The sequence below is a fragment of the Python bivittatus genome, unplaced genomic scaffold (genome assembly GCF_059951505.1).
Source record: "Python bivittatus isolate LINGU-HERP-01145 unplaced genomic scaffold, Pbiv_v1 ctg000120_np1212, whole genome shotgun sequence".
In the NCBI taxonomy this organism is placed as follows: Eukaryota; Metazoa; Chordata; class Lepidosauria; order Squamata; family Pythonidae; genus Python; species Python bivittatus.
Window position 1 is genome coordinate 8,955,881 of NW_028277037.1, and position 15,523 is coordinate 8,971,403.

The window sequence follows — 15,523 nt, forward strand, 5'->3', positions numbered from 1 at the left end:
ACTCCCCCCGCCTTTTTAGCCTGCTACACTATCAATACTCTATGATTCAAGTATTGTCAACATTTTTAAGATCCTGGATCATAGTGCTAGGGGCCCATTTAGGGATTTTATTTATTTTTGCCTTTTAACTTCATCATATCTTATAGAGCCCCCTTGACTTTGCAGTCAATTCTGCTTCTAAACTAGCACAAACATCCAAGTTATTCAGTGAAATGATTTAAATATACATTAAAAAGGATCTTTTATTTATTGTCACTCTGTCCTCTTCCTATCCCATGTTCTCAATTGTCAGCACAAATAACCCACATATATACATGCACTTATCTACAGAAGGAATAACTGCAGGCATTCATGACCATTTTTTTCAAGGCCCCCAATATATTTTCACCAAATACTGGTTTATTCAATGTCCACATTAGCTCTTCATGAAAACAGTCATTCTAAATGGCAATCCATTAACAGAAAACCATTGTCTCCTTAAAATGTTTTGTCATTCTAGCTTCAACTAAACCCACAGATATCCCATCTCCACATGCTTTTCAGAATTCATAATCTATAGTCAGTTCTACAATACGTTTTTCATACTGTAAAATAAAGCTAAAATCTCATTAGAAAATAACATGTAAATATTTCTTAAAAACATTAAAATGGTAGACATCATTATGTCAAACATTAATTAAAAATATTCTAACAAATATTTTTATGCATGAAATAACAACATGGTTCATGTTAAAATAATACCATGGAAAAAATGACAAGATTAAATCATATCTCTAAGACTGAAAGTACATATATACTATTCTATGCATGTTTACTAAATTGTCTTAGATACAGAAGAATTTACTCTCAAGGGACTAAAGGGCATACATTGCTTTAGGCAGCAAGGCAAATAAGAAAAAAAAAATGGAGCAGCAGTCCAATACTCATACTCCTTTTGTCACTATGGAACAGTGATCCTATATCACGCCTTGCTTCAATATTCCCTTCTGCTTATTTTAACTTTCAGATCTTTTGTCCCTCTTCTACACCTGTACATTAGCATGAGAAAGTTCTGCCTCAGAAGCAGGTATAAATTTGGAAGCAAAAAATGGCTATCTTAACCAGGATGGTGGGTGTGGACAGTGTGCTGGATTTCAATGTGAGGTTCCTATTAACACTCACTCAACCAACAATTTGCACTAATTGTGTCTCAGTCAATTTATATTAATTATTCACAGATTTAAAATTCCAAATGATAATTATTATAATGTCCTCTGTTTGCCAAATAGATACTGGCCAAATTTTGAGGCCCTGCTAATTTTATTAACCATTTTATACCTGAATTTTTGTAATCTCTGAGTTGACCCTGTAAGGGTCATTGTCCTAAAATAGATTGCAGTATCTTTTTATTGATTTTATTACGTGCCATCAATTTGCTGTGGACTCTTAGCCACCACACAAACAGATCTTTCTCCAGGATGATCTGTCCCCAACCTGGTCTTTCAGGTCTTCCAATTGTGCGTCCATCACTGCTGTAACTGAGCCCATCCACCTTGTTGCTGGTTGTCTCTTCTCTTCCCTTTCACATTCCCAGCATCACAGACTTCTCCAGAGAGCTAGGTCTTCACATAATGTGTCCAAAGTATTTGTTGTTTGTGCCTGGAGTGAGAACTCTGGATCGATTTGTTCAGTGATCCATTTGTTTGTTTTCTTGGGTATCCATGGCATTCTCAGGAGTTTTCTCCAACTTCAAAGTTGAAAGGCATCAATACTCTATCTTCCTTCTCCAAAGTTCGACTTCGCTTCCATCATGTCAAAACCAATGCCTGCACGATTCTGATCTTTGTAGGTGTAGAAATATCCTGGTATCTGAATATTTTTTCCAAGGCCTTTGTGGCTACTCTATCAAGTGCTGGTCTGCGGTACATTTCTGGACCATTTGTTCCTTTACAGTTGATAGCTCATCCTAAAACACAGAAGCTATCCACCATTTCAATATATTTATTGTCAATCTGAAGGCTGGTTGTTGTACCTGTTGTCACAGGTCTGGTCTTCCTTATATTTAATCTTAGTTCCTTTTTTTTTTCACTGTGCTCCTTTACTTTCATTACTATAGCTTGCAGATCATTTGCATTTTCAGCTATCGGAGTATGGTCAAAAACTTAGCACAGGCTATTGATGTTTCTTCCTCCAATTTTAAAGCCACGCTCATCTTCCAATCCAGCTTCCCTCAATACATATTCAGCACGTAGGATGAATAAATGAGGGAAGAGTATACAGCCTTGTCTTACTCTTTTTTTGAGCTGGAACCAGTCTGTTTTGCCATATTCAATCTATACTGTGGCTTCCTGACCTGTATATAGGTTTTGCATGAGGACAAGATATTCTGGAATTCCCAATTTTCTAAACACATTCCATAGCTTGACATGCCTGACGCTTGAGTTTATTAGCAGAATATACATGAATATAAAATAAGCTCATGAAGCAATATGTATTTGAATGTACAGTATCTATTTTTGAGAGAAAAAAGGTAATAAGATGGATTACCCACATCATGGTAAGCTTGCTTTTGCTTAGCCTGATGTGTGAACCCTGCCTCTGTCACTTAGAAATACATGAAATAGCACATAATGCGAAAACAGCCCATAATATAACTGAAGGAACGAAAATCATCACACTAGCTAAACGCTACAATATATAAGTATAAAGACATGCTTCAATAAATGTCTCTTTCTAAAAAGACTGATCAGCAAACCACTTTTTCTTGCCATGATTAATATATAATATAAAGGAATGTAAACAGTATAGAAAATATTAGACCTGGCAAAGTCTACAGAGAGACATATCTAATAAATCAAATTATTTAGGTATACTGGGTGACTAAGACATTACTCAATCTCCTTGGAAAATAAATAAAGGTCAACCATGTGACTGTGATTTTTAATTATATTCTGAAAATTTGTAATCTATCAAATATGAGGAACTTTGGATTTATCAAGCACGGGCAGCAGTTAAGATTGTTTTACTCTAGTGGAAAAACTTTAGTATACCTGATTTAAAACATGTGTTATCTACATATAAACCTCCTACAAGACCATGGGAAATCTGATTGTGATTTGATGTAGTCAAAATTTAATTTGTGGTTTAAGAGCAATATATATAACAACACTCTCATAAATTTAATTGTTTTAATATGCATTCAATTTTTTTCTATACTATCTATATAAATCTACACTATCATCTCATTGTATTTTTTTTATTGTTTTCCTATTCTCTTCTGTTACACATTAACAAGCAATAAAGTCTAAGAAAAATGTTGCCAGGATTGTATATTTTGACAGAAAGTGTTCTCTCACAAGAAAATGCTTTATTTCATTACATTAACTATTAACTATTAAATGAATTGATTCTATAGAACTCAAACCTCAGACAACTAGGAAGTATTACATGTATTTCTTGTAAATGTTTTCAGGCACACAAAACATAAATTTTAAAAAATTTAATAATTTAAAAGAACTGAAGTTATACTTTTAAGTATATAAATATTCCAATAAGAATGTTTTAAAATAAAAATTACAACATAAAATATAAAATGGAAGACATACTACCTGAACATGAATATCTAATCAGATATGCAATTCAACTACTTTGAGTAATGAAAAAACATTTGGTATTTTTATACATAAAATTAATTACTGTATTTAGTTTTGTTTAATGCATGTAAGTTAAAGATCCAATTTGTACTAGAAAAAAAAAGCATCACTATATAAACTTGCAATATTATATACGTAACATGCCTAATATAAAGTACGTATAAACATTAATGATTGTGCACACACTGACATCATGGAAATAAACATATCTAGTATATTCTGTAAATGCTGTCTGCCAGCTTTCCCACATTTGGGCCTATATAGACACACAAATACTACCCATTCTTAATGCTGTCCATGTGTACAAAGTCACTACATCTTCATGTGAATATGCACAATTTTCAGAATTACAGGCCAGTTTACACAAGATACCAATTTCAAAGTCCTCCCCTAGAAGTAAAATAAAATAAAATAAAATAAAATAAAATAAAATAAAATAAAATAAAATAAAATAGCCTGTATTTCCTAAATAATGTACAATGTCAAAAAGTATTCAAAAGAAAGTATGATCACTTAAGCATGCAAATACATTGATTTGAATGTTACCTGCTCTTAAATACAATTAACTCCCTGTAAATGGGGACTCCAACTAACAAAACAGAGCTCTGCAATTCACTACATTTTGTCAAGCAATATGTTTTTATAATTTTATAAAACGTATATATCTTTATATAATTATACAAAAAACCTAAATCTCCACAGTAATTACAGCCATAATTTCCAGGATAGTTTTATCTCTCTCATACAGTAGCACTCATTTAAAATACACAAAAGAGTATACATTTATCTTACATGTTATGATACGTCCCGTTATTTCTCTTTCTCTCTCTCCAAATCAAAGAAATTTTCATTGCTCCATTAGCATAATGTCTACCCTAAAATTTGCTTCCTCCTGATGTAATGATGGGCATTTATGAATTAAGGGACAGATTAATTCCAACTAGCTGCCAGTTTTCATCCAGAGATAATATATATATTTCTGAGCATATTAGCGACATATTCCTAATATACATATTCAGCAAATAAAATTGGCTTTACCCCAGTAAGAAAGCTATTCCTTAACAGAAAACCTAAAATCACAGTTGACATTCTTTTCCTTGCTATTTTCATCTCTAGCCTCCTTCCTCACGTCATCACCACCACCATTTTATTGGCATAATATTTATAGCTTATATAGAATCAGGACAGAGATGGAAAAACAGAACACCGAACCAAATTAGCATTTTAATTTTGAGCTTTCTGTTTCTATGGCAAAAGAACTAAACCTTGTAATGCATTGCTCAAATTCTTGGAAATGCACCATTTGAAAACACAGTACGAATCTCTTGCTTCTCTACCCCACCCTACACACCATTTTTTATCTATTTCTCAGTGCTGTGTTATTTTTCATTTTAAAAAATGAAAGATGAAAAATAAATGCCACCTTTTTATGGCTGTCTTCTCTCCATTTTTTCCACTTAAATCCAGTGAAACTGCTCCTGTTCTAAGGCTCTACATACAGGCAGAGATACCTTTTTAATTATGTGCCTTCTCTCTTCCTAATTATCTAAAATGTTTAATATACTGGATTATATTCTCAATTATACATTTTGATAGATATCTGATATAAAATTAATATTATGTCTACTTAAATTATGCTATCATATCTTATAAAGGAAATAGCTACAAAACATAGAATTGTGGGTCAAACGTAAAAAGATGCATGCATTTGCAAACAGCAATGTTACTACATATGAAATATATTCTTAATCTCCATATTTTCTAACAGCAAAAATCATAAGCAAAAGATGGTTGCTTGTTAGCTCTGGTAGGAAAGTCATCATGTTACATAAATGTAAAATTAAAATAACAAAGTATGAATATAAGCAAATTGGCAGATAATGTTATTGCTCTAAGAGGCTTCTGAGTAATTCTGTCCTTACCTGCAGGCATGAACCATTACTGCATGCAGTGACTGCTCCATTTCCTAGCACAGACTTGAAGCAGCATCACAACCCTCTCACAGAATGTGACTAATTCATAGGTTTGCAATTCCTAAGCTATTACTAAGGACACTCCCTTGCAATACACATAAAGCTTTGAAAGATTCTATTTTCTGCTAGGTTAAATTCGAGAATTATGCCATTTCTTTAGTAGCATCATCATCTGCAACATCCCTACAGAACGTCTCTGTCAGGTTTTTAAAATCAAGATGGATTTGTTGGTGGAAAACACACAAGCACAAAGACACATCGACTGCAGCAACAGTATAAACATATATACATGTATGTGTATCGTAATACTATATTATGATTTTGCATGCTGCACAGATTAAATTTCATTTCTTTTTTGAAAATGAAGTAAAAACCTTTTCAAATATCAAAGCTCAACCAAAATATAGGTTCAATTAAGACATTAAAAGGCAAACATAATATATATATATATATATATATATATATATATTTATATATATCATGTATATAAAAATAAAAATAAAAAATATAAAAAATAAAAAATAAAAATAAAAAAAGGCAAACTCGATAGTAAAAATATTCTGTGCTGCATGTTGGCAATACCACACCATTAATTGTTCATGCAGAAGATGTAGCTGTACCTTTCTGAAGAGGACGACTTCTCAGAGTTAACTGACATCAGCAGCTCAATCTTCTGCTTGATTTCTGGAAAAATCAGAAAATATTCACAACCAAAGACTGCCTGCCCTTGTTTCTGATGCCTTATTAAAGAGAGATTCTTCCCTAATCCCCTTTGTTCCAAATGGTCACAAGATTCCCTGTACTTCAGCAGAGACAGATTCAATGGTGCTATGAAAGAAAACGCTCCAGAGGCATCGGCCTTGCTAAGTATGCACATGACTGTTTATGAAAGCAGGAAGTACCATTTCTTTTACACAGAGGGGTGTTTCCTCCTTCTGAGGTTGAACTGACATGACCAGATGCTTCTTAAAACAGGCTGCATGTTGAGGCACATTCTAGCTCGTATGGCTTATGAAGTTACCCAGCTGGTCTGCAAGAAATCTATTGGATACAAGAGAGTTGTAGAAGAAATTCCACAAAATGAATGGTTTTTGAATAATTTTCTCACAAAGGAAGTATTTATGCATTGGTATACAGATTGGTAATCAAAAGCATTCCCAATTAATATCACAAATGGCACCATAACATGAAAGTAAGAGGGGAATTCCCTGTGTCTCCCCCCCCCACACACACACACACTTCCACTGTTTTTTCCCTCCTAAGGATCCCAACCATCATACAATATAGCTGGGCTGATGTATTATATTTGCTTAACCCCAACTAGTCAAACAACATTTAACTAGAAGAGAAATGCTAAAAGCAGAAGGAGAAGCTGCCACACTATCAGTAATCAATGTCACAATATCATGTTAATGCATGGGTGTTTATTCCTCCCAATATGCCCCTCCAAACCAAGAGTGACTTTGTGTTTTATGCACCACCTTTCTTTCAACTACACATAAATTTCAACAGTAACTTCTTATTAATAGCTAGTAGGGAACTTTATTATATCTAGAGCACAATATTTTTTTTAAAAGGATAGCCCACTCCCCTCCGGAGGATCCATGACCCCAATCTCAGCCAAAACCTCATGTTTCTATTTAAAAATACAAAAGAATAGTATGGAATCTAATATGCATGGAATGGTATATATAGTTTAGCCAAAAGATGAGGTGCAAATAGCTTTAAAAAGCTCTTAACGAGCTTTAGGATGCGAAGGATTAATTGGTCATCAGTATGAAAAATGCTGGAAAATCCCTTGGACATGGTAGATTTTAATCAAAATACTATTATAAGCATTTTGATAAAGATATCTTATCAAAATACTTATAATGCCCAGAAGCATGCCAAGTTAGACATATTTTAAAAAAGAGAAACTATGCTGGAATAGACTAAAGGCTATCCAATATAGAGTTCAATGCACAACCAGATATCAATAGGAAGCTCACAAGCAGTGCATGAACACACAAACAGCACTCTTCCACTCATGTTCCCAAGCAACTGATAGTTAGAAGCATATAGCCATCAAACTTAATAGTCATAATAGTTTAAAAACCAAGCATTCAAGCATCTCCTTCTTAACTCAGCATTTAAACAGAAAATCACATACATGTCCTTGGATTTCTGCCTCTATGGCCCTCTGCCATTTTTCACTGTCCTTCCCTATTAGCATACTTTTTCACCAGGGTTCAATTTAAAAGCCATTCACGTAACTTTCTAATGATAAACTCCAGCAGCCACAGTTGCAGCATGTCCGAATTGACATCTTATAAATCAAACTATTTAATATGATTGGAGCTATCAAAACCTTCACTGTATTAAATTGGAATTATGAATTCTGCAACAGAATAAAAATAAAATGTGGTTAATTCTTAGGTACAGAAAGCCATATTGGTGTAGCGGTTATGGTACCAAGCTAGAAACCAGGAGACCATGAGTTCTAGTCCCACCTTAGACAGGAAGCCAGCTGGATGACCTTGGGCCAATTACTCTCTCTCAGCCATAGGAAAAAGGCATGGTAAACAATTCTGAAATCCTCCCCATGTCCTGCTGTCCTGCGTTGTGCTGGGGGGTGTTCCTGGGAGGGATGAGTGAAGAATGTTGGCAAGTATGCCAAGAGTATATATTCCCAGCAGGGTCACCCAAGGCATGAAGTCATCCCAACTGCCCAGCCAAAGAAAGCAGGCACTTATACTGGGCAGCAGTGATATAGGAAAAGGTTAGAGGAAGATCATCACTTCAACAAAGGCATCAATTAATACTGGCAAGTGTCAGTAGCCTCGCAATCAATGGTAAACCACTCCATAAAAAAACCACTGTATTTTTATCGAGAAAACCACACGGATAGAAAATATCAAATAATTGACAGTATAGTGCCAGATGCTGGACCCCTACTTGCTCATGGTGCCATACAGAAAAAGAAAATCTGAAGCTGCAAAGACAGAATTACTACATGGAACATAAGAACCATGAACTTGGGAAAGCTCAACACAGTGTAAGATGAAATGAAATTACTAGAAATTAACATCTTAGGTATCAGCAAATTAAGATGAACTGGGATTGGACACTTTCAGTCACTATAAACCAGGGGTCCCCAAACTCTTCAGCTCATCGACCGCTTCATGAAGTTTTAGATTGTCCATTGACCCCCAAACATTTATTATATGAAAATAATTTAATAAATACTACTTTAACTAATAGAACTACAAATAACAACAATAATGGGTAGTTCCATCAACGCTTGGGGGTTCATACTGACCGCTTTGGAGAACCCTGCTCTAAATCCTCAGCAGTTACACCTAAGTCTGCATATTCCACAACTTATGTAAAAACTGAATAGCCAAATCTATTACCCTACCCAAGAGATTCAAGAAATAGCACTGTTTATCAGTACTAGTTCAGCCTCATTTTAAGTATTAGGTTTATTTATTTTTTATTTAATCAATCAATCAATCAATGTGTATATTCCCCCATCTCAACAAGTAACTCTGGGCAGCTTATGTTGAATTTCAGGTGCAAAATTTACAGAAATGTTACACAGAAATAGAGAGCCTGTGGTCCTCCAGACACTTCTGAATAGCCATTCTCAGAAGCTCAGGCAACATGGCCAACAGTGAGGGATGTTAACTGCTATAGTTCAGCAAATTCTGGGGACCACAATCTCCAGAGCAACACGTTAATGAAACAAAACAAACCAAAATTATGTATAGAAGCAACATAGTTTAAAGAAGAGTTTAAATAAATCTCTTCCCATTTTTAACTAGCTTCCTTCACTTATTTTTTTATGCTGTACATACTACTGTTCAAAAGTGACTTGAAATCCAAAGTGCAATTTCAGAATGGCTGATGATTTTATATAAAAACCTCACTGAAATCCTACCCCTAGCTGCAGTCAGATCAGCTTTCAAACTTATCTGACTGCACGGCTATCCAGCCTATTGAACAATCCTACCTCAACCCAACCAGTACATTCACAAATTGATATAGCTGCAAGGTCATCCAGGTGTGCTGATCTACTCTTGCAATTGCAATGCAAATTTCACTCCTTTTGTATTGCATGCAATGTCACTATGTGTGTAAAAAAGAGGTGGACAACTTATGTCACATTAGTGTAATGTTGCTTTCATCATCTATCCCTTTAACATCCATATGAAGCCACTGGGAACATCATCCATAGGCACAGGGTTTGGTATCATTAATATGCTGATACAGAGTCATATATCTCATCCCCAGTCCAAGCAGATGATGTAGTAGTACACTGTTGCCCATTGTCTGGAGGTTATCAGAGTCTGGATGAAAACAGACATTGACTGACTCCTCTAAGATAGAGTAGCTTTGGGAGGCTGCCAACAGCCCAGAACTTCATATGCAGTCAAAGACTGGGGCTAAGGAAGTAGAACGCAAGGAGAAGTAGGAGGCCAGGATGAGGACTCAGAGCTTCAGAGGACCTTATACCATAAATACCAGTTAGTGGTACTCAAAATTTCAGATGTTTTTATACCAATGCATAGTATATGGGAAGTAAAGAGGGTGATAAGCATCACTCAAATTTGGTAGAACAATACTCATGATAGGGACACAACACAGGAAGACTACAATTTTTTCAAAAAGAGAATAGAAAGGATGTAGACATTGTGCTGTATGTAAAGAAAAAAATATATCTGCATAGAAATTCAGAAATCAGATTTAAAATTCCTGTTGAAAGTATCTAGGTAAGAACACAAGGAGAGAGAAATAGAAGTGATACTTTATGGAAACTTATTATGGGCCACCTGGGCAGGCAGAAGTTATGGGTGAGGCCTTTCTGAATCAGTAACTAGTCTTTCAAAGAGGCATGCCGTAGGAAAAATTAGGAATTTTAGTATCCTGCTATCTGCTGGGAATTTAGCTCTGCCAAGAGTCAGAGGGCTAGAAATGTCTTGCCCTCTATTGCTGACAACTTCATTTGTTAGAAGGTGGAAGAAAGAACAAGGGAACCTGCTATCTGAACCTAATTCTCACCAACAGGAAGGGACTGAATGAAGAGGTGAAAGTGACTGGCACCTTGGGAGAAGTGATCATGTTATTCTTGAAGTTGTGATATCCAGAGGAGAAAAAGAAACACATATTGGAAATAGGAGGAGGGAAACATAACCAAAGAAGAATATAAGGTAGTACTGGAAACTATAGGAATTCTGTCAAAAAATGAAGTTCAGAATATGCTGAGGCTTGTAAGACATATAAGAAATGGTTTAGGTTATGTCATAAATTTTTTAAAAGGCAAAAATGATACAGGTCCACCATGACAGAAAATGATGAATTGGTAATGGACAATCCAACACTAAATGTTACTGGATAATGCTTTACTCTTGCTGGAAAACTGTGATAACAGTGCTACTGTGGCAGCCTGAAGAATACATGAAGACCTCAAAATGAAAAATTGTGCACATTCTGGCCCCACCCCTTTCTCTCCCCAACTTTCATACATATATTTCAAGCAAATGAAGTCAGTATTTCCCACTAGGTTAAATTATGAGAACTCCAAGAGACAAGGAACCATAGAACAAAAACATATACTAATATTTTTACATAGTTTGAACAATGCAAAGTGGTAACCTACTTGTGTGAAAGCAGATTAAATTCACAGATATCTTAAGCAAAATGTTTTTTTCAATGGAAAAATTTTACAACTGGATCTATGAGTCATCCCAGTGTCAAAATAACTAAAACAGAAAATAAAAAGTGTAAACCTTCTTCAATACAGATTTAAAAATTGTAATGAACATTTCATAACAGATAACATATTGCAGATAGTGATTTGCAGCAAATTTTCTAACATGAGACCTTCATTTGCATCAGTGCCAGAAGAGCCAATGAGATCATCATCATCAAGGCAAATATGGAACAATACTTATTTAATGACAGTCCATTTGTAATATGTACCAGCTATGGCTTGATGCTACATGAATGAGCCCTGTATTCATGGATACATCTCTTTTTGTGCTCTTTTCTATCACCTCCAATGATCTACAAATCAGAAAAATGTGGTTTACCTAAATTGGATAAATTTATAAATAATACTTTCCCATCAAAACTAGGGGATCTTCTACATGACTTAAGGCACCTGAGGCTAAAGACCCTGAACATGAAATTGTTCCTTCCTCCTTCTGCCTCCTTCTCTCTGCCTACATAAAGGCAGGAGACAGGGATTAATAGGACTTGCTGAAGAGGCTTCTGGAAATCTGGAGACACATCTGCTCCACCCATGGTTTAGGAGCATGGGCTTTCAGCTGCAGGTACTGAATGTCATGTCGGCCTGTAATAAGGGCTCTCTCCTCCATGATTTGACAGTGGATGAGAGATCTGATCCAGCATATAAACCAAAACCTGGTTGGGCATAGAGGGGTGTGTCACCCTCTCAGAAACATTCCCAACCATGTTTTGAGTGTGCCATTAGCCACAATCTCAAAGCAGGGGTGGTAGAGTGGGTATTGTCATTCGAGAAAACTTGGTAGTTATCAGAAGCACTGCCTTGAAGATAACTGAGTGTGAGACTCTATTGAAAAAGTTGTGTTTAACCCCTCCCCAGGATCTAGAGATTTTCCATCTTTAATTCCAGAAGGGTTGCACCCCCCAGCCAGAAGTGTGCAATTTGAAAGTTCTCCAGGACTTTCCTTCTTGAAGAGCAAATGGCAGCTGTGACCATGGTCATTCATGTCTTGGCCATATCTCATTTGGACTACTGCAACATGCTCTACATGTGTCAGGCCTGGCCCAAGGAACTCCAAGAGACCGTGCCAATTCAGTCCAGCTCTGCTTATTAGCTACAACCTCTAGCAAGAATCTTCCCAGACTGAAACCCCAGCTCCCAAGCCAGCCAGCCACAACACCGTCAATTCCTCAGGGAGGTGCCAGCCTCATGCTCTTGTAGCTCCCACGCTCTTGCGGTGAACTAAGAAAACGCTTATCTCCCTGAGCCTGGCCTTCATAATTCCATTCCATCACAACATGGATGCCTTTAATGACCATCCAGAAGCTACAACTGGTCCAGATTGCAGCAGCATGGGTAATTATGGTCATACAACAATATGTTCATGTATTATATGTATAAATATGGATTGTTTATTTAACTATTTATGGGGAAATTTTTAATTGTTGATGGGGTTTCTGATTTTAATTGTGAGCTGCCCAGAATCACCCGTTGGGGGGAGATGGGTGGCATACAAATTTAATAATACATACATACATACATTATTACATATAAGACCAGTACTTCGTGAGCTGCACTGGCTTCCTATTGGTTACGGGGTCCAATTCAAGGTGCTGTTTATCATCTATAAAGCCCTTCGTGGCACAGGGCTGGGTTATTTGCAGATCTATCTCCCAATATGTCTGCCTATTCCATGAGATCTGACAGGGTAGGTATGCTTCAGGTCCCCTCCATGAAATAATGGCATCCAATGAGACCCAGAAGGTATGCCCTTTCGGTTGCAACACTGCCCTTTGGAGCAGAAGGCCTTGAGATTCAAATGGTCCCAACCTCTTGGCCTTCCATAAGGCTTTAAAAACTTGGTTTTTCTCCCACGGGCTAGGTTAGGATGTTGGATAAGCCTGTCTGGAAAATGGCTCAGGATTCTGAACATTTTGTATATAACTGGGTATCATCAGCATACCGATGATACCAAACCCCAAACTGACAGATGACCTCACTAGTGGTTTCTTGTAGATGTTTAAAAAGAGGGGAGAGAGAGTAGCACCCTGCAGCACCCTACATAGGAAGGGCCCAGGGAGTGATCTCTCCTCCACCCAACCAATATTGACTGGAACCAGCCCTGGGGAAAGGAAGAGAACCATCATAAAACAGTGCCCCTCATCCCCAGCTCACGGAGCTAGCTCAAGATACGATGGTCGACAGTACTGAAAGCCACTGAGAGACCAAGGAACACAATTATGGATGCGCTATCTCCATTCCACTCTGCCACAAAACATCAACAAGTGCAATCAAGGCTGTTTCAAAACTAAATCCCAGACTGAAACCAGACTGAAACAGGCCTAGATAATCTGTTTCCTCCATTATATGCAACATCATGTTTCATTTTTCTGGTCATAATATTGTTCATCATTTTGAGTAGACTTAGTCCAGAAAATTGGCTTAAAAATACAGTGTTCTAGACCTTTTGAACAGTAACTCCAGAATTTTTGTACATTATATTATACTATATATCTATATTTATATTTGGTACAAAAGGTGAAGAAATTATGGATATAGCTTCCATAAAGTCAGGTTAGTCTAGTCTGCTTGATTTTGGTAATAAGGGTTGTGGTGGAATTTAAGATTACTGTTGACTAATAGTGTACATAATGTGTACAATAATCAAACCAAGTCAAGTCACAATTTATGGGCCATAACATATTTTAAACAAGTTCTTCAACTGCAAGCCATGCAAGAAATCTCTGGAAAAAAACTCCATACAAGATCAGTAAGTTCTTGATGGACTTCCCTTAGTTAAACAGATTTAAAAATGCCTTTTCATGAAGCAGAAATGTGCCAGGTTACAAGTAAGGTGGCATCCACTGTATTAAAGTCTGCTAGCCGACCTGTAGCAAACATATGTAAATCCTTCCTTGACCAGGTTGATTTGCCCCTTAGTGGGACTGAAAACTAAACCCCAACAGAATAAACAGTAGGGCTTTGCTGCAATTCAAATTCCAAAAGGGAAAAGGTGATTCAGTGCATGCAGGGATGCACACACTGCACCTGTCACATTATCCTTAAATCAAATGCATTTTCCTAGGATCATGTGGCTTCTGCCACACAAGCTGAAGAAGACAAAGCTTCTTAAAGGATTGCCATGCACACTCTGAATCACCTTTTCCTCTGTGAATCTGGATTATTGTGCAGCCCTGATAAATAGCCACAGGCACAGAAATTTTAGTGGAAAAAGTACAGGCTGCTTCTCACCATGTTCTAAACATAGATTTTGACAGGACCAAATGAATCTGCTCACCTAATCTCATATCAAGTTTCTCCCTCAGCCCAGCTTTTATGCTTAGAAAAGAAAAAATCAGACTCAATAGAGATATGAAAAGTAAGCACTGAAAAAGTCATGTACTACGTTAAAACTCTTCTCATCTTGCTGAAAGGACAGAGACTCCCCCCCCGCCAAGGACTGCATCATTCATAGAAGAAAAGCAATTTAGAGACATGGTAAGATCTATTTACTATGGATGCAGTGGCTGTGTTCTCATGATATACTAAACTATAAACAATAAGCCATGATTGCCAAACCAAAATGACTGTATTCACATGTGTTAAGCTACAAACAAACCACACTATAGCTTAACATATTGGCCTGGATAGCATTATCATCATAAATTTGATTGTGGTCATTCAACCAGAATGCAGAGAAACAATACATTATGAATATATCCATTCATAAATCCTCCATTTTGTTATAGTTAGAAAATAAAAATATATAAATAAAACTTAAAATCTCTCTCTTCTACTAAATTTACTTTAATTCCAACCCAATTTACCAGACCTCCTGCTGCTAAAAATCAAACAAGTGCCTTCATAGATAGATGTACCTCCAAGAAGCCATCCAAAAGTTACCGTATCTTATAAAATCGCCTACCACCCAAAATCTAGCCACTTTATGGCTTTATTCCAATATACCTAACCCAGTCAGCCACTAGCCCAGCCAAATATCCTTACTGGTAATTCTGGCACTGTACAATCACACTAACCTAATCAAAAGTTACCAGTTGTGGAGTTATGCCTTGCTCACTTTCTCTGGGAAATACTTGCTATCCCATGAGCCCTTGCACTGCATCAGGACAGTACTGGCAAGACTACCTGATATTACTAGGCCCTTTCCCACTGGCCAGCCAGGCAGCAAT

The 15,523-nt window shown here is 36.5% G+C and overlaps 1 protein-coding gene across 7 annotated transcripts in view; it reads right to left on the reverse strand.

Annotated features, from left to right (window-relative positions):
- Positions 1–15,523, reverse strand: part of SRPK2 (SRSF protein kinase 2) — a 121,824-nt gene that overhangs the window by 63,827 nt on the left and 42,474 nt on the right. For 2 of the 7 annotated variants that reach the window (XM_088134968.1, XM_025164979.2), the window contains exon 1: positions 6,226–6,828. The exons of 1 other annotated variant lie outside the window; for it this stretch is intronic. In XM_088134968.1, coding sequence (XP_087991094.1) covers positions 6,226–6,482 — 257 coding nt within the window. In that variant the 5' untranslated portion in view covers positions 6,483–6,828. Of the gene's footprint in view, positions 1–6,225; positions 6,831–15,523 lie in introns of those variants that run through there. 4 more of the 7 variants (XR_015795120.1, XM_088134971.1, XM_007425557.3 and 1 more) reach the window with 4 other exon arrangements.